Source organism: Neolamprologus multifasciatus, chromosome 3 (assembly GCF_963576455.1).
Source record: "Neolamprologus multifasciatus chromosome 3, fNeoMul1.2, whole genome shotgun sequence".
NCBI lineage: Eukaryota > Metazoa > Chordata > Actinopteri > Cichliformes > Cichlidae > Neolamprologus > Neolamprologus multifasciatus.
The window spans coordinates 42,935,090-42,955,935 of NC_140441.1; the positions used below are offsets into that span (position 1 = coordinate 42,935,090).

Below are 20,846 nucleotides of genomic sequence, written 5' to 3' on the forward strand. Positions count from 1 at the left end.
GCCTTGTTAATTTCCAAGTTAGATTCAACAAAGTAAATATTTAAATTACATTTGGAGGAAAAATTAAGCCATATTTTAGAACCTAGTAATCAAATACAACATAATACATCCCATAATAATTTAATTATTGTAGAAGAAGAGCATTATGAATAAAGAAGATATAAAAAACAAAGCACTCAGTGTAAAAGATTGAACTGGTCACTGCTTTTATACTGAAACTGAACTTAGAAAGTTTTGTAATGGTAGAAAAGTTTATCATCTTCTATCATCTGCCACCTGCTTACCAGACCTGTAACCTCTCTCTCGTCCACCGCGAGTCTGTTGCTCTTGACATCCTCTGGCTCCCCTGCTGTTCTCCATGTGTCGGTACTCCAGTCTGCCATGTCTCAATATCCCATCCATGATCCACTAACGACTGACTAACTACAATCCACTACTGATGATAACATGTGGCTAATTTGTCATTGTCATATTTTGAGTTTTTTTCCCCAACAATATCTTTATTATTTTTTACATTTCAATGACTTACAAACAGTCCAACATTCTAAATACTACATGAACATACACTCCTCTCAGACAGCAAAAAGAAAACAAAAAAGTCGTCAGATTTATCACTCCATTAAAGGCCTAAATTTGTCCTTATCCCAAATCAAATGTCATTGCCCTCAGTCCTCGTCCTCCTCAGATAATACAAATCCTTCTACAAAATTCACAAATGGTCTCCACACCAAGCCACCATCATTTGTTTTATCCACTGTGTGATACTCGGTTCCCTTGTTTTTTTCCATTTTAGTGCAATTAATCTTTTTGCTTGTAACAAACCCATATCAATAAACATTCTGTCACTTTTTGTGTACCTCATGTTTTCTGGGTACAATCCCAGAATAAGGAAGCCAGGATCCAAAACAACCTCCTTGGATAATATTTGTTTCATAGTTTGTGTTACTGCAACCCAAAAGGAGCCAATCTTCCTGCAATCCAAAATACAATGCCAAAAGTTACCTTTATCTTCATTACATTTATTACAAGTGTCTGGAATATTAGAGTTGTACTTATTTAATTTTTCCGGAGTAACATATATTCGCATTAACCATTTGTACTGCAACAACCTTAGTCTAGAATTAATAGTTTGTTTATGAGCTTTTGCGCAAACCAATGCCCATTGTTCCATGGATGTCCTTCTTTAAATCATTTTTCCAGGCGTTCAACCTTCCCAACGAATTGTCAGATGTTTTAGATCTAATCAATTTATATATTTCTGATATTGCCCCTTTTTTTGAACTGTGTTCCAATTCTGATTTTGGTATATTTTGAGTTTTACTGTGTTTTTAGGACTCTTTGCATTTTTTTTTAGTTGTGTTTGCTTTCCGGTCCACACCACCACCTCCACATAGTGGCAAACGTGTGTCAGCCAGGTTACATTTATGGTAACTGTTTAATACTTCAGGCTTGTTGAAACGGGAGCTTTGCAGACCACTGAAATTCCTCCTAAAGTGTTGTTCAGTGTTAGAAACAGTAACTACGTCAGCTCTTTCGGAGGAAAGGAGCTTTGTGTCTGACTGTCTGCAGCAGTGCTGTGCAAAATTGCTTGGCAGCTAGAGGAAGCAAAAACAACACTATTGACAATTATTCGATATTGAGTTAAGTAGATATTATTATTTGAGTATCTTTTCATAACAACCCAAATATGTAGTGGGCCTATTATTTATTTATTCATTTTTTGTGCCGTAATTGTTTAAACAATTATTGCACACTTTCTGTAAATCCAATAAACTTCATTTCACTTCTCAAATATCACTGTGTGTGTCTCCTATATGATATATTTAACTGACATTTTTTATTGTAACAACCAACGATTTATAAAGGAAAATAACGACTATTAACAAGGTTTCCCAAACTTTTGCATCCCACTGTAAATGAGCCACTGAACTGGCCGAAGAAAGTGAAATAGCATGCTTTAATTACAGGTTCCTAAAACTTTCTTCTAACAAGATAATTATAATTTGTTATTATTCATCTTGGCTTGGCTGGAAGTGCGTTATTTTTGTAACCTGTAGCAGCGAATAATGCCGTTATAATATGTGTCCCAAAAACACGTTTGTTTGTCTAAATTCTGTAAAGTCTGATAGGTAATAACTTAACTTAACCCTTTAAAACCGGAGCAGGCACGCTCTATTTTGCGTAACTATTTTTAAATCCCGGTAGCTCTGCAACCACGTAAGCTAGCGCAATAATGTTTTTTGCATATGAAACCAGAGGAGTTGTACTTACATCTTATGCCATCAGCTTGTCCTAGGTCACAGTTTCCTTCCACATATTGCTTTGCAAAAATTGCATAAAAAGCACTTGCAGCAACAAAAACATAATATTCCAGAAACACGCTTTGCCGATCCAATCAGCTGTTCATTACACTTCCTACGTCCATCAGCTCGAACTATCGCATGTCCGCCATGACCAGCCCGAAACCGGAAGTGGCGTAATTTTCGTGGAAATGTAGTTGTTTTGTTTTTTTACCATCAAGGCCTCATGAGCTTATACTGGTGTTTTTAAAAGTTATGTTTGACTTTATGACTTTCTGTGTCATTTCTGGGATGCTTAGGGCTCATATTGCACTGCTGGAAATAGTTTATTTTGATGCATATTATAATGCAATTTTGCATTATAATATTTATTTTCGTTTTTCCTGCAGTGTATAGAAATTGGTGTATTTCAAAAATAAAACTATGAAGACACTCAAAATAAATTTCCTGTGGTGGGAAACTATTTTGTGCAACTTTTTTGTATTTACAGTTTTGAGGGATAAGCCTCTTAAATTTCTCTAACTAGAAATATATGTTAAAAAACAAAAACGATTTTAAATTTTTTTGTAGTTTATTGCACTTTTTTGCAATTTATGTAATTACTATGCACTTAATGCATGCATATTATTAAAATTTAGGCTGTAATGGTTGTATTGATGTATAGCAACTTGAAATGCTCCCAAAAATGGCACTACAACATGTAAAAATATAATATAAGCTCTGGCGGACTTGGTTCTATGGTAGGTTTTAAAGGGTTAAACAATCTACACTGTTATGAAATGTAACTGTAGTAAATGTATCCAGATAATGTATTTGTCTTATATTAAATTTAGCATATTTCACAGTACTGGACTTTCACTGTCTCTGACTTGTGAACAATAGCTGCAGAGGTCACGGTAAGCCCCGTGGTGTCAAACATACCTTTTTAATTCTTGTTACCTAACAGAGTCTCAGAGAGCACTTCAGATGTCTCCTGCATTAAAGGTTGTGACACTGACACAGGAGTCACAGCGTAGTCATGTCTCATACATCTGACAAGACTGTGATGAGGCTGCCGTCATATTAAAGAGAAACACAGAAAGTGCAGCATAGCTGTCAGCGCAAAGCAAACTTGGGCAAACGGAGGGCTTCTGTTTGTGGATTATACGCTACAAAAGAAACCCAGCAATCTCTCTAAATATCCACGGGGCTGCGAAATACACACACACAGTACAGAACACACATCATAAAACACCCACATACGCTCAGTGACTGCCCACATCACTGTGCCGAGGAAGTGTTTGTGTGGTTTCACTGAAGCTGCAATACTCTTCTGAGCATATAGATAGTGAGGGAGGGACAGGGGATGAGTGGGACAGATATGTCCTGATGTCTAATTAACTCTCTGCCTTCAGAGAAAGTGCGTGTCCTTACATCTAAGGCAAATGATGACCACTGAGGGCAACAAAGGGAGGGGGAGAGGCATCCAGACATGGCGGTGCAGTTACTGTACGCAGAGACAGAGAGTGTTGTGACATAGAGTAGAAAGTAGCATTAGATGGGCATTAGCTGCAACATTAAAGATGAAATATTGTATCAAAACATGATGCAACTGTAGTTTGTCCATACAAACTGGAGCAACTTGGGGACTGAACATGGGGAACCCATCAAGAACTGATTTATGAATTAATATGATCTGTGATGTCACATCTTGTCACACATTTCCTCTTTTTTTTTTTTTTTTTTTTTTTTGGGGGGGGGGGGGGGGGGGCAAGTGAAGGCAAGCACTGACTGCTCTTATGATTAAAAAAAAAAAAACGCACACTGTGACATATTTAAAACAAACACACCAAGACAGAAAAGATAGACAGGAAGCAATGCAGAAGCACGGACAGAGGGAGGCAGTGAATTAGAGTCTTTAATTAGACCAGACATAGAGTGCTCTCTGTGTGTGTGACACAAGCTAGGCCTGAAGGGAGAAGCATAAAGGGAAAGTCACTTTCAAGCTCCACTAATATAATGGGGCCTCTCGGGACTGAACAGGGGGTAGATTTTTTTTCTTTCTCATTTCTGTGTTTGCAAGTGTGTGTTCATCTTGAAGTCTCTCGTTGTCCAACCTGTTTCAAGGTTGGCTCCAACAGCTGAAGTCATCAGTGTAGACCGTGAGGTCAATGTGTGGCTGTTTTTTTTTTTTTTTGCCACTATCATCCTCAGCAGCAGTACAGCCACGCACAAATAGAGCCTATTGCTTAGTCTGGTGTCATATCAGTCTTGTGTGGCTAAACAGGCTGTTCAGTGAGTTGTGAAATTGAAATGCAGCCTTGGTTATTAGACAAACAGCCTATCACCCATACTGCTAGTTCACTGTCAATATCCACTGTAGCGTCAACTAACAACACAACTCATTTGTTGATTAAGAAGAGCTGCGCATGTTGTGTATGCCTATATGTGCATAAGCGCTGATGCACGTTTATGGGCTTGAGCGTAGGTTTACATTCGGGAGGGTTTGACTGCATTGAGGAGCCTTTGGTGTATACATCACTGAGACTACTTTAGTGCCACATATTAATCCTCAGCAGCACTACAAATGAAAACATGACTTCTGGGTAAAATATTCAATTTGGATCTATTAACCCAGTGGCAGAGATAAACAAACCTGAACATGAGCGTATACATACTCTGTAGAACAGTGCTAGAGGGTTAAAAGACTGCTTTACTTATGGAAACGGAGCAATTATTTATTCTTCTGCTATGCCATATTTCATACAGATTCGAGCTCTATTGCAAAAACCTTGGGTGAATAGTCACTGTTTTCATTTCTTTGTTTAAGTTTAGGCTGACGGGCTGTGCACTGGCATTGTTGGTCAAACTAAATGAGGTTTTTCTTCTGTTCAGCAAAGATGACACTTGGAAAAAGAGAAAAAAAATCGAAGGAAAAAGAATTAACTAGCTTATAGTGTCTGAATTTGATCATGTTTATTTTTATATATAGATGCATTCAGCCAGTGTGGCAGGATGAGGTCATCTACCTGAAATGAAGCGGGGGAACAACCAAGGGCAGAGTGATAATCATGAGGATTGGGAGAAATCCCATTGGGCTGGTAACATTTCAGAGTGATTACTCTGGTCTAACAATCTGGAGCCTTGCTGCAGGCTAAGCTGGATGGGTTCTGTGCTTGCAGAGGTAGTATTCACATACAAATAAACACACTAAGAGCCTAAACCAAATTAACAGTGACTGTGTTTGTAGTCTCTTAATTAATGAGGTTAAGGTTGACCTTCTCTGGTTTACTGATTTCTTAACTGGCATATAAATAAGAAACCTTGTCTCAGTTGTGTCAGAGTATCAGAGAAACCTGACTATCCAGCTTCTTGTTTATATATATGTGTGTGTGTGTGTGTGTGTGTGTGTGTGTGCTTGCTACTCCCTAAAATACCTAACTCCGTCTTTAGTGCTCGACCCAAAATGACTAAAGGAGAGCCTTAAGTCAACAAGATCTAGAGGAAGACACGCTGACAAGCTTTCTCCAGGTGAACTGGATTACTAACAACTGCCTGCAGCTGAAATTGCCTCTGAATTGCTAACGGTTTCTCATCCACTCCGCTTTCTGTGACGCATGACAGATGCCTGTTGGCTTCAGCTCTCTGTCACTTACCCACTGGCTACTATGCAGGTCTCCTGAGGCACATGAGTCTGCTGCTGCCCAGGGCTTTCTCAGCCCTCCAAAACCAAACACTATTAGGCATTAGTAAGACATCAATTTAGACTTAATTTATCAATTATACGCATTACTCCTCCTTAGCATATAAGCTCATATATAGCGTGCTTAATGACAAAACTATTTCTTTATAAAGCATTACATCAAGTACAAACAAGCTATTTAAGAGCTGTTAATAGTTCACGGTATCACAGATTTTCCAGCTGGAAGTTGATGCACACTTTTTTGTAGTGTTTACACCTGTTTGTTTCTGATGAAAAATTAAAACTTTATAACTTTAGCTAGCTACCTATATGATGTTGGGCTAAATTCTGCAGCTATAACAGCGTCAGCTCTTCTGGGAAGGCTTTTCACAAGGTTTAGGTGTGTTTTTATGAATTTGTTGATCATTCATGGAGAAGTGCATTTGTTAGGTGAGATACTCACTCATCTATGTCTTTATAGACCTTGCTTTGTGCCCTGGTGGACAGTCATGTTGAAACAGGAAGGAGCCATCCCCAGACCGTTCCCACTAAGTTGGGAGCATGAAATTTTCCAAAGTTTCTTGGTATGCTGTCCAGTCGTGACGTGACTTACACCACTGTATCCCTCACTTTCCATTGTGCTTGGTGATGAGTGGCTGTGGAAACTAATCTGAAGGTCACATGAAGTTTTGAAGTGTGTTGAGATTGACTCCACTTAGTGGAGTTGCTGTTGTTCCCAGTCATTTCCACTGTATTATAATATTTTTTTAATATGGTATTTATGTTTTATTTGTATTATGTCCTTAATGTTAAGTATTTTGGCACTTGCTGTTTTTGCCTTGGCTATCACTAACAGTTGGCTGTGGAATATTTACAATTGTGGAAATGTCACAACTGGACTTACATTTCAGTATTCTGTACACATTAAGTGAGTTATGTTTGCATCGTGCATGCATGTCTTACTAATGCTTAACAGTGTGTAGTTCCATCAAGATCAAAGTCTGCACTTCACTTTCATCTTCATTGTTGGTGTGGGTTCCTTCCGGGTACTCCGGCTTCCTCCCACCGTCTACAGACATGCAGCTTGTGGGGATAGGTTAATTGGATAATCCAAATTGCCACTAGGTGTGAATGTGCGAGTGAATGTGAGTGTGAATGGTTGTCTGTCCCTGTGTGTTGGCCCTGCGACAGACTGGCGAGCTGTCCAGGGTGTACCCCGCTTCTCGCCCTATGACAGCTGGGATAGGCTCCAGCGCCCCCCGAAACCCTGAAAAGGATAAGCGGAAGCGAATGGATGGATGGATGGACAAAAAATGTGCTACTATCCTCAACCTTTACAGTGACCAATTTTTTTTTGTTATAGTGCAAGTTTGTTTGGTTCTAATTTCACGTTTCATTTTCTCTTTTCTGAAAGCTGAAATTAAGCTACAAGTTGCCATCTTTTTTTCAAAGACTCAAGGTCTTCTAGTGTGCTTTCTTCTCATTATAGATTTAATTGTCTTTCAAAAAAAAAAACTGTTTTTTTCTTCCATCATAGCATGACAGAAACAATAATGGGCAGGACAGGTTTGTTAGATGAATTCCAACTTTGTTGGAATTGTTTGTCAGGTACGCATTGCCAGTCCCTACTTTTCCTTGTTTCACAGCAGAGTCTGTGTTTGTCTGCAAAAAGCCACGTCTTCCCGCTCCTCTGGGCAGTTACACCATTTTTTGATACAGGGATCACGAGGTCAAGCGCCTTTAGCAACAAGTTTCGCTCATTAAAACTGTTTCTCAGCTGACTGAAAGCATTATGCTTCAACATGCTGACATTACTTATTGCCTCTCTCAACACTGGCATTTACTGTAATTTGACCCTGCAGTAAGGCTGTTTCTTTGTGTGTCTTTTCTCCCCTAAGCTGTCATTCTTACCCTTTGCAACTTCGTCCTCTACATTTATTATTTTCCAGCGTGCACAAAGGTTCAAAGCAGACCCTTATAAGTAGACAAAATAAGCCAAAATTGTACTGCAGCAAAAGTACTGTACTTTACGAAAAATAAATAAATACCACGATATAAAGATGCGCACTGAAATAAATGTCTATAGTAATACAAAAAAATACTGGCACAGCGCTGCAGCACACTTTCACTTTAATATAACGTTGGGCACACGTATCCTAAACTCTTTCACTCTGCTGCTGTTGATGGCATTAACATATTAAGTAAAGCAATTAACAATGAATAATTTTTCAGGCAATTTGCCAAGGATTCTCATACAATTAAAAGAACCCACATAAAACAACACCAGGCACCATTCCAAGTGAACACCACATTGTTTTTCATTTATTCTCTCCTTTATCGACAGTAATTTGTGATATAATATGCCACAGTGCAGTTCATTAAAGTTGATGTATGTTTATCTTTAGGCAGTCAGTTTATATGTTAATAAAACAGAGAGCGACTTGAGTTATGTGGTACTTGTTGACCTGTCTTTTAATATGCAGTCAAGGACCTGAGCTTAGCCAGTGTTCACTGGAGCCACTGGAGGAAGAAACGTATAAAAAATATATATTTAAAATAATAAGAAAAACTATTAAAAGTTCACATGGCTGGTTACGTGTTTGCTGTGGCAAAATAATGTGGTCAGTAGAGAATGGTGAGTCATCTTTCTCCACTGGGAAAAGCGTACAGCTAATTTAACTTGGAAATAAGTCATATGTACGGTGGCACTGAGGTGCAAAACACAAGAAAAGACGACAAAACCGAAAACATTTAGTTACATTTCAATTGTTTTTGAATGCACAGACACCAAGTCATCCAAATCATTCCCTGTTTCTTTTGTACTATTTTCAGCATATATTTCACAAGATGTGCGGTTAGCGCAACATGACAATGAGGGGGCTGAGACAGCTCAAGTTGAGTGTATTTTGTGGCTCCAGCTAATAGGGCTTATTATGCACTTAGCCAGTCTTGCAGGCCCCTTAGCCATCTCCCTGTTGGCTAAGGGCCCTGCCATTCAGGACCACACAAGCCTGTTGTTAGTGTCATTTTACTTGACATTTTCTTTCTTTCTACTTTGAGCCCAGAGACTAAGCAGCTTTCCACTGTGATAATGGTCACCTGCCACATACCCACAGTGGGAAAATGAATATGCAGAAAGAAGGGAAAAAGTGCACATCAGAAGGAGCGTAGGGGCGTCTTGAGCTTGCTGCCACTGTGTCTGATGTTGTAGTTACAAAATAGGTTGTTTCCAAGGTGACAGCCAATCAAAGTCAACCATTTTACCCCCATTACTTTCTCTATCTTCAATTAGCATCAAGACAAATAGAGGGCAGGCAGAACTGTCTCATGGAAAGGTTCAATAAAAACTTGCAGCAGTGACAGTGACAGTACTTAACAGACAATTCTGACCCAACGCACAGAAGCAGTTTAGAAGTGAAGGTGAGAGTTAGTATGCAAATAATTCTTTATTGTATTCTTACAACAGCCCTTTAGTGCCCTTCAAATGCCACCAAAGTAATGACATGAAGAAATTAAATTACAATGAACCTTGCCTGCTCCAAATCTGACCTGAAGCTTTATTAAAATTAAAGAAAATCCAGTGCAGTGTTTTTATGCCAGTGTGTGCTGACGAGGTGCTAAATCATGGGCTGAATAATTTAATGAATGTCTTGTAGAAAAACAAAACAAAAAAACAAGACAAAAAGAGTGACATCATGATCATGAAAGTACAGAACATAACAAAAATACGCCACCTGAATGACTGCATTTGGGGATTACACTTTCTTTCAGCTGGACAGTCTTATTTTCAGATATATTTACTATAACTTCTCTGGAGGAATTCTTACCACGGCCGATGATTTAAAGACTAGATAAATACATGCTATCTCCAACTCCTGTAGCTCTTTATCCACCTGTGTTATCTCCACCAATTTTGTGGCACTATCACTGACAGCTGGATAAATATTTTGTGTTTGTAGAGCTCAAGAGGTAAACACAAAAGCTAAGAATAACTTAAATGCCTTTTTGTTCTCTTTTATTACCTCAGTGTACACAATTCAATAGTGACACTCGCGGGTTTTTTTAGCGGCATCCATCTGAGCAAAAGGAACACTGTGAATGACATAATAGCACATTCACTACGGCTCAATGAGCATCTTGCGGGAAGGGAAGGACCAAACAAAGGGCCTTGGCCTGCAGCCAACAGGCTGCAAAGACACCAAATTATAGTCCCTTCATTACAGGATTGCAATCAGCTCATGGATCGATACATACAGTAATCACTATCTCTGCAGAGAAGGTAGAGTGAAAAGGATTGGTGGAGGGAACAATGTCTCCGTATTTCAGCCTCAGCAAGAGACTGGAGAGATCCATAACTGCATTCATAAATTGCCAATTTGGCTTACTAACCACAGGGTGTATCACGACCACACAAGAAGTAGGCTTCTAGCACAGGGCTCATCCTTAAATGCTACAATTTAAGGAAGAAAGTGTTGTGCATCGTCAAGTGTGCAAAAACAAGAGAGTCTGCAAATACATACCCATATCTAACCAAAAATGCACACATTTCTGTTGACATGCTGCTATTTTCGTTATCCCACGAGGCACAACAAAGTGCCAGTACATGGCTGGTTTTAGAAACGTGCTTTTAAACAGTCAGAGTAATTCATTAGCTTTGGTCTGGGCTTAGAATGCTGATAGTTTTATTTGAGGACAGCTGTTCAAATGAAAGCGTGAGGAAGACGAAGGAAACCTAAAGCGTGTAGGGATCACAGAGATTTGAGCAATCAATCCTCTTGTAACCGTTTCCCTGCACCTGACCTTCTGACCCTGGAACTCACCGCTCTTTTCAAAATCAGCATAATCCTCCTTCTCCTGTCAGTGTACTCTATCTTTTAGCTCTATAAAATTCCAATTTTAATTTGTGGAATACGTGTTATGAGTATAAGAGTGATGATGTGCACTGCTTCTTTATCGCTGCCTTGGGAATTGGTGTGCTCATATGTGTGTTTGCTTATGAGGTGCGGATTTCATGAGCATTTGAGCATAAGCAGGTTCTTTAAACCTGGCTAAATGTTTAATAGCCAAACAAATGTTTTCTTCAGCACTTCACAGGCCTTGTCTGCCTTACAGCTAGCTTAGGAGACTAGCCGCTGTCTGTGGACACAGCAGGCCTATTGGATTCATGAAGCAGCATCAAAGCTTTCATATGCCCCTTACATTTCCCACCGCTCTCTCTCATCTTGCTGCCGAATCGTTTCTCCAAAGCTGTCGGATACTCTCTCTGCAGGGTGGATGGCACTCATCGAAAACTAATAGAGGGTGACTTCATATGCACATGGCGTGTGCGTATGTGCAAGAGCAGTGAGGTAATGTGATGTGACGAGCAGATTTGCCAGCGTGTGGTCATCGAGATTTTGAATGGTTTTGCATGCACACATGCGCGGGCGTTTATTTTTATTTTTTTGTCTCGTCTTATTCCGTTCTCTCTTTGCTAATTCCCCTAAAACTACGTAATCACTTCCGATATGTAATCCAATCGGCCAAAAAAGCAGTATGTTATGGTTCATTATGCATTGACTAATGCTCCACACAAGTTTGGATGGAGCTAGTCATGCAGCTCATCTTATTAAACCTGCTCTCTCTCTGTCTGAGCTGAATCCAATTTAAAAACACATGCTGCTCTGTGCTTTTATTACTGTAAAAGCCAGCAATGGTTAGCTTAAAACGACGCTTTTGGGTCCAGCACTGACAAACGCAGATTGTATTTGCGTATGACATTTTATCACAATTTAGGATACCCTATTTTTCCAGCATGGACAAATTTTTGAAACACTTTGGTATGACAGGCGGGCATATTCATTTAATCATACCCTGATGCTTATAAAGTAGCACTTAAGTGACACAGTAGCTACTGTTAAGACTGCATGTGTGGTACTGAATGTGGGTGTGTAGGTTGAAGTGTGCGATAGGCTAAGACAATGCCATTGATTCCTCTCTGGCTGGGTTTCCATCGTCTTCCTGTTTCCCTCTTCACCCTTCAGTTCACATAAATAAAGCGCACACCCTCAAAGAACACAGAAGGCCACATAGCGCAGTAAACAAACTGCTTGACACAGTGTCTGCTGCAAAGTGCTTAACTGCTGCTGAGTTGATGGTGGTTTGATTGTGACAGAGCTAGTAAGTGGGAGTTGAGGTTAGCGTGTCCATTTTTCTGCGAGGTGTAAAGTTATGTGGGAAAAAAGTTATTTTTTAATGTGTTTTAATACTTTTTTAAATACTATTTTCAGGAGAGCTTGGGGAAAAAGAGGTGGTATGATACTTTTAAAAACTGGAAGGGTTCAGCACTTCTAAACGTCATATTTTTATCAAGTTTGAATTTGCTTTGCACATCTTTTTTACTTGCATTATTTAATGTTTGAAACCATCAAGCTTCCAGTGGTGCTTCTTTCCATTGGATATAACAACCTGAACACCAGGAGAGGCCACTGAAGTTGCATTTGTACATAAAGACAGATGATTAGGGCTGCCACAAACGATTATTTTGATAGTCGACTAGTCACCGATTATTTTTGCGATTAGTCGACTAATCAGATCATGCATCCATTGGACGTAAAACATGTATATAACTATCATTAGCTTACAGCTTTAAGTGTTTAAGGTATGTGCTAACTAAAAATAAAGACAAGATGATAGTTTATTAAATTTTAATGAAATTTGCAGATTGTTTCGGTGAAGTTTAATAAACTCCTTGCTGTCTAAAATATAACAGGACATTGGAGTATATTCTCCAGCATCTCACACTTCTGATAATCAGTTGTCTGCTTGACGTTTATTCAGCTGTGTAAAAACTGTAACTTTAATCTCAGCCAAACCGATTTACTCAGGAACAAATAAAATACTGAAAAAAGCCAAACAATAACATTTTAAGTTATGTATATATCATGTTTAACCTGAGTAGCGAAAGACGGCGGTGGGTTTGAAAACGATTTGCTGGAAATCCGGTGTTCTCACGGCTCTAGTTAGCCTTGCTCCCGGCTAGCTATCAAGCTGGTGGGTAACAGACGTCTCTGAAAACGTCGGAGCGCTTTTGAAAATATGTGGTGTCTTGATAAACTGAGCAGATATTTGAGGTTTCCACAATTACATTCTCGCCTGAAAATATGTTAAAAGTTTATTATGTGACCCAGAAAGAATAATAAGAGTAATATTAAAACTAACTAGCTGCCGCCATTGTTGGAAACTGAGCTGGGCTGCGCTATGAATTCTGGGACAGAGCTACTTCTTCTTCTTCTTCTGGGTTTAACGGCAGCTGGCATCCTTGTACATGCAGTGCTGTCATCTTCTGTTTCAGTCCGTTATTACACTCTTAAATCCTACTACTTATTCCTGCGTCTTTTGTGATCTTACAAAGCTTCAAATGACGCGTCGACTATTTAATCAGTCGTCGACGATTTTGATATTCGACGTAATCGTGACTAGTCGACTAATCGTGGCAGCCCTACTGATGATACGCACCAGCTTGCCTCAATAAATCAGTGTATCACTTTGGCCCCTAAAAAAAACTAGCACCAAAGGTGTATTTAAAACATGTTATAGAATCAAATATCAGAGGAACTCAACATTTAATTGATTAAAAAAAAAGAAGATGTTATTACGGGTTAATTGAGACCTTGACAGCACTTTTGTCTCTTCTGCATGCTTGTGCGTCTCCTCTTTCCTCTGGCTAGAGTCTACTCTTGGGCTTTACTGCAAAAGATTTGATCAGAGTGAAAAGCGTACACTTCAAGTGTGTATGTGCGCAAGAGCGCTACCATGGGAACTGGAGGATGAGATAGAGATGTAGATGTAAAGTGAAAAACAGATGCATAGGAACAAGCTCATATTCACAAGAGCTTGAGTGGTCTCAGAGAAAAGTCATTCTTTATATTAGGTTTTGCGCCTAGATTGAAGCGATCGTGTCACTCCTGGGAACCGGCAGGAGAGCTTTTCCAGTGCTCCGCAGTGTGTAGGGAGATCACCCAGTGTATACAAAGGATGCTGGAAATGACTTAAGCTGGCTAACATGAGAAGGATCAGTGGATCCCTGATAGCACTGCAGTGTGTTACTGACTTGCTAATGATGCTGTTTTCTTTCTTCTTTTTTTGCTTCTACTTCTGGCTCCAAATTCTTATCCAAAAATCATATGACTGTGTTAACCTTTACATAATTTGCTGAAGGGCATCATGACCAAACTGTCTGGTGTTACAGTGAAAATCCACCCACCCATTTGTCCTCTCCTGTCACTCTCCAGCCTTATCTCCTCCTCTCAGCCTTCTGTTCATTAAACAGACATAAACAAAAGAAAGTTTTTTTGTTGTTTGTCTCTGCATTGCATGGAGCTCAGTCTCACTGAGCTCATGGAAGCACGGACAAGCTGTTTGTTGCTTACCGTTAACAGCCCATAGTATGGGAGGTGGTCCAACTTAGTACATAATTGAAAATGGCTGCTGTGGTCCATTTGCTACGCTTTTGTTCCTCCTACATCAGCAACACAGGCACCGCTAGGATGCTGCTCTTGGGGGGATTTGCTTTTGTGTGTCATTTGTCCCCTCCATCTCTTTCTCTCCACTCTTGATGCCTTTTTTTATGACAATTCACACTTCAGTTGAGATTGCTCTAAATTTCGATTTCAGCCAAAATGCTCTTTTAAGTAGCTGTCTCTGTCTGGATGCTATTTGTCCCTCACTTCCTCTTTTTTTTTTGTCACCCCTGAAATGTTTTCTTTTATGTGAGTGCATCCACCCATATTATGTGGCTGTGTTTTGTCTCAAAGTGAGCGCTATCATCTTCTTTAATGTTCCCGAAGTATAGCTGTTAGTATGTCACTTAACACGGCACTCTTTAAACCTCTCCAAAGATCTCCTTTCCTTTGCTCGTGTTATCCATCCATCACTTGTTTCTCATCCACGTGATGTAATGTGCTTTTTTCCTTACGTGTGCTGCCTGACACTGAAAAATCTTTGGTGATATAGGGCACTTGAGCATCAAATGGACATGCTATTATTCCCCGGCCCACCCTTCCACCACTCGCTTTTCCTCTCTCACCTGCTCATGTGATCTGGCCTTTCAATCTGTCCGCCAATGGGTTGGCCACCCCTTCTGGCCAGCCCATCCCTTCTCCTCAGGGAAATGCACCAAGGTCTTGAAGTGATTCTTTATTTCTTTTTCCGTGTGTAATGGAACTTCAGGATAAACTAGATTTGATGATCCACCCATACAGGGTCCTCTTGGCAGTTTGACTTTGCCCTCTCCCCCTCCCTAAACCTCATTACTCAAGGCTGATTCTTCAGACCGGCCTCCTCGGGGAAACAGAAGTGCAGAAGGGCAAATGAACATAGGAAGTAGAGTGTCACCTCAGATCACAGCTCATGTCAGGAAACTAGTTGATTTGTGTAAGTGCAGAGTGAGCAAGAGTTCTTTTAAACTTGAGCTCATGCTGTTGTCGGTGATGTTGTCTGTTTGTACTCTTTTCTTTCTTTTGCTAAGCAGCTGAATTGCTATTATTCCCAAATTAAAATGACACAGAGTTGATCCAGCCAGGAAATGAGGTTATTGCTCTTTACAAGAGTAACGAGATTTGGGGCGACAGAAAGAGGTTCAATTAAAATATTAGATATAAAATGTAAAAGGAGTAAATAAGTAGATTGCAAGTCAGAAGAAACAGTACGGCGAGCCAGATGTTACTATTTCTCCTGCTCAGTGAATCCAGCGTCCACGTCATGACTCAAGTGACGGAGGTGTCACTGTTCTCTGTGTTCTTGCTGCGTTTTTTCTGTTGTGACAGCTGCAAGTGTTTGTTCATTTCTTGACAGATGCACACAGTGTCCTCCCTGGCTGCTGTTAGGCTGCTGTTTGACATATGTCCATTGTACAAACTGTCTGTTTTGACTGGTAGTGTGTGAATAAAGCTCAATGTAGTGGAAGGAGGCCATGTGCTACAGACAGACTGGCAGGCGTTAGCAAAGTTGTCAACACCTTCTTTTCCCCTCTTCCTTCTCTCTTTAAAAAAGTGTTCTTCAATTTCACTTTGTCTAGTCTCTGCTTTCATGTTTCTCAGTTTTGCTGTAATTCAAACACATCTTTGTATCTAATTCTAACCCAGATGTTCGCTTTGCTCTGATGAAAGGAATTCTATTTTACACAAGATGCTGTCGTGCCGCTGTGTTGTAGTGCAGAAGCATCGGTCTGCACTGACGTTACTTGTTTGTAGGATTCAATTTATGAGCAAATATTGTTTTTGATCTGCAAAGCTTCCATGTTTAAAACGTTTGTTGAGGGTATAAGAGTGACAGCAACTATTAATGTTCTACTAAAATTAGTAACCTTATCAAATCAGTTGCATCTCCAAATGGGCTATATCAGAGGTCCCCAACCCCCGGGCCTCGGACCGGTACCGGTCCGTGACTCGTTTGGTGCCGGGCCGCGAGAGTTCAGGTGTGGCTCAGGTGTGAAATGTATAGTTTTCAGGGTTTTTATCGGTTTTCAGCGTTATTTTGTTATCATTTTTATCGATTACTCGGTTTTCCTTGGTCTTTTCACGTGTGTTATGAATAAATCTTCTTTTTTTCGGTACCGGTACTAGTTTTATTTTGTTGTATTTATCCGCGACACCTTAAAGGCCGGTCCGTGAAAATATTGTCGGGCATAAACCGGTCCGTGGCGCAAAAAAGGTTGGGGATCGCTGGGCTATATGAACTCACAATGCTGGAGTAAATGAACACACCGGTGCATCCAAATTACATCACCGTGTCAAGATGACCAGCAGCAAGCCGCAGCCTCACCGAGTCTCTGCTTCAACTTGTGTGGAATGAGCAGATTTGATGTACCAATCTTTAATCCTAACAGTTCAGTTCTGTAGGTTTTTTCGATGTATAAAAGTCGTACACCAAAAGAAATAAAATAAAAAATGAAGCCAACAAAATAACCATGCTGATGTTGCCTTTGTACTGGACACATCTCACATGACCGAAGCTTTTTAGATATTCTGTGATTCTTGCTCTGTTAATATAAATTAAAAGAGCAAAAATGTTGTGTTTAGTGTTATATTTTAGATCATCTTAATAGATATTTAGGATATTCATTTGATAATTTGTCATTTGTAGCTTCATATTGCAAAGCGCCATCTTTTAAATTAACCCTCTGATGTCAGTTTTTTCCCCACATAAAAAGTAAACTAATAATAGAATGACTGATTTTTGAATCCAATCCAATCCAATCCAATTTTATTTATAAAGCACTTTAAAATACCCAGCACAGGAACAAAGTGCTGTACAGAAAATAAGTTAAAACAATAGAATAACAGAAAACAGCAAAATAAATAAATAAAACACATAAAACATAAAATTAAAACAGCCCTATATTAAAACAAAAACAAGATAAAACAGCATCGAATCACCTAAAAACAACTAAAATAAAAAATAAAAATAAAAATAAAAACCAACATCTCACATGGTGTCAAAGGCCAGGGTAAAGAGGTGGGTTTTCAAGAGTGACTTAAAAACAGATAAAGAACTGGCCTGTCTGATCTCTAAAGGAAGCTCGTTCCACAGTTTTGGAGCTGCTACAGCAAAAGCACGATCACCTCTAAGTTTACGCCCAGTCCTGGGTACATGCAGGAGCAGCTGATCAGCTGACCTGAGAGAGCGGGTGGGTGTATAAGGCTGTAGCAGCTCAGAGAGATAAGATGGAGCGAGGCCATGGAGAGCTTTAAAAGCAAATAAAAGAATTTTAAAATACACACATGCTGCTAATTTCAAAGGTTTAACTCCTGAACAGAAATGTCCTTTTACTTACAGACCTACCTCTCTTCCCCCCCCACTTTATTTTTTCCAGGCAAGGAAGAGTCAGTAGCCACCTTCAAGGGCAACGAGTTCTTCTGCTACGACCTGTCCATGACACCCATCCAGAGCAGCACCGACGAGATCACGCTTTCCTTCCGAACGCTGCAGCGCAACGGGCTCATGCTGCACACTGGCAAGTCGGCTGACTATGTAAATCTTTCCTTGAAGAGCGGCGCGGTTTGGCTAGTCATCAACCTGGGCTCAGGGGCCTTTGAGGCTCTGGTGGAGCCTGTCAACGGCAAGTTCAATGACAACGCCTGGCATGATGTGCGCGTCACCCGCAACCTGCGCCAGGTAAACACTGTCTGCATCATCCGAGGCCGCAGCAGTCAGGATTGTGCATCTGTTTGCCACACACGCTATCTTTGAATCATTGTTTTTTTCTCTCAGCATATGGAGAACACGTTGAGTCGTTGTCTTACTTTTCTCCTCTCTTGCTTGTTTTTCTTCCTCTCTGTCATAACAGAAGTTTCTTTTTTGCAGGGTCAAGTTGAACAGGAGGATCTTTTCTATTTTCTATTACTATTTTAATGCTTTTTGTTTCAAAGATGAACCAGGTGACCAATGATACATGTCACCTTCATGCCCCTGTCATGCAAAGGCAAAAGATACGAAAAAAATGTGACAGATAACATTATAGTTAACATGCATGAAATCAAAGAAATCCAAAGATTTATGCAATGTTCTTATTAATGAACCAGGAGGAGAAGTACTCTGCTTAGTATGTATGCACATAATTTACTCAGGTAGACAAATGGAACGCACCACAATTTATCAAAGGTGACAATGCTCTTAAGACCTTTCTGAACAAATTACCGAACACATCTTTACAAACCTTTAATGGTAGCTAATGGAAAACAAAAGAACACAGGTTTGTGTGTAATCTCTGTGACATACTGTGGGTCTGTGTATGCTAGAGAACACAAAGGACGTGCATCGACAGTGAACTCTCTGAATACTGGACCCTCTGGATGCAGCAAGTCATCAATTGGCAGGTGGAGATACCAGCAGCAAGATATAATCAATTTCACTTACACCTGCCGTGCTTACTTCTTCACATTTTTGGGAGGAATTGGAATTGGAATAAATGGCTTGTCAGAACTAATAATGGGCATTGTAAGCAGTCTGGATGCAAAAAAGCCTTGCCTGAATACATTAACACAAAGATGGTGCATCAGCTTCTTTATGTTTGTCTGCAAAAATATCTGTGAAAAGCAGTCAGTAGTATTAAGCCACTTCTAGACAGTGGAGAACTTCTTGTTGTACAAAAAGCTTGACAGCAAAGTGATTCTTAATGTGGAATAAGTGCTGTTAAATTATAGGGAATTCTCTTTATGCTAACCACACTGCAATTTGAGTCGTATTGCAGTAATATTCTTGGACATTTCAGTGCGGTAAGTTAGTCTGACATTTGTAAAGCTGATATTTTATTAGCATATACTGTACTTGCCTTAGGATAAAGGCAAAGGATCACACACTCGGAAACACACAGTCGCCATTTAGACACCCTGGCTCAGAAACGCACACATGTACGGACCCATGTGTAATCAGCAGAGCGAGACTAATGTAATGAGTTTGGAAAGCCAACACAAGTTTAAAAATTTACAGCATGAGCCAATCCACCCACCACCTACTGCACCGTAATGATCATTAGGTAAATATGACATATGCCATGCACATACGCACTTGCTACACTGACAGCATTATTGTCTGTCTGGAGGTTTGTATGCCTACGCCTAGCTGATCAGAGGTTTACATCCACTCATTATGGGCATGAATGTCATGATCAATTTTGGCTGTTAATGATTTCTTTGAGCTGGTCTTTTCCCCGAGTGGAATGCGTACATGTTTCTTTTTTTCTAATCCACACAGGATCAAAAGTATAAATACAGGCTAATTAGCTTTATGGGTGTATGGTAACCTCTGATTACAACTGTATACACTGTCTACTCCTGTTCATGACGCCCATCCGGAGCAGCACTGCAGCGCAACGGGCTCTAGCTGCGCACCGGCAAGTCGGCTGACTATGAGAATCTTTTCTTGATTGGAAAAAAACATTGAGTTATAGTCAGTCAAGATACCCTCATAACATATATTTAATATATCTGTGTCTTGAAACTAGTCTAGTCAAGTGAACTAGATATTCTACAAGAACGTACATTGTTTTATTTTTATAACTTGGTGGAGAAATCTTGACACAAAACTTTTCAGATTTGTTTTAAAATATTGAGTAATAAATATTAACAGTTTTCTTCTGTTATGTAAAGTTTTTATACATCTTTAATGTATAAAAACTAACCACCCACATCATGTTCTCGAGGCAGTCTCTATTGACTGACAGTCCAGACTGAATCCCCAGTGGATCTTTGTAATTGACTTAACAGGCACTAATGTTGAAGAGCTCTACGTTTACACTGGACACTTCCCACGAAGAGACACTTAAACAGATATATCAGTGACACTGACCACCTCTGACCCAGCAGATCAATGACTGCAGGCATGTTTCCGTGTAGAATATAGCAGCGTGTGGCATCAGATGTTCTTACAGTCCTATTCAGTGCATTCAATTTAGAAATTTAGTCAGAAATGACCAAAAGTTTGACCATAGTCTATCAACAGTTGGCCAATTTAAGCTCAAATAATGAAGTTAATAATTTTTTTTTTGACAATTTCACTTCCAGTTTAATAAGTTGGACTACAATCCCAATTCCAAAACAGTTGGGACGCTGTGTAAAATGTACATAAAACAAAATACAATGATTTGCAAATCTCATAAACCCATATTTTATTCAAAAAAGAAAACTGAACTAAACGAAACTAGAAAAAAAACTATTAGAAAAAGGCACTGGGTCATTTTGAAGTTGAAGGCACTCCCCTCAAAACATTTTTGGAAAAGGGCCATGGAGTTCTTTATTGTAGTTTTGATGCCTCAAATGTTTTTAATTGATAAAAGGTCCTGAAGGCAGGCCAGTTCAGCACTCTACTACAGTGAAGCCATGTTGTTGTAATAGATGCAGTATGTG

General features: G+C 39.7%; 1 protein-coding gene across 1 annotated transcript in view; it reads left to right on the top strand.

Annotated features, from left to right (window-relative positions):
* nrxn2b (neurexin 2b) overlaps positions 1-20,846 on the top strand; it is a 728,828-nt gene that overhangs the window by 292,705 nt on the left and 415,277 nt on the right. The window contains 1 exon segment of the mRNA XM_085143691.1: positions 17,816-18,117. Coding sequence (XP_084999817.1) covers positions 17,816-18,117 — 302 coding nt within the window.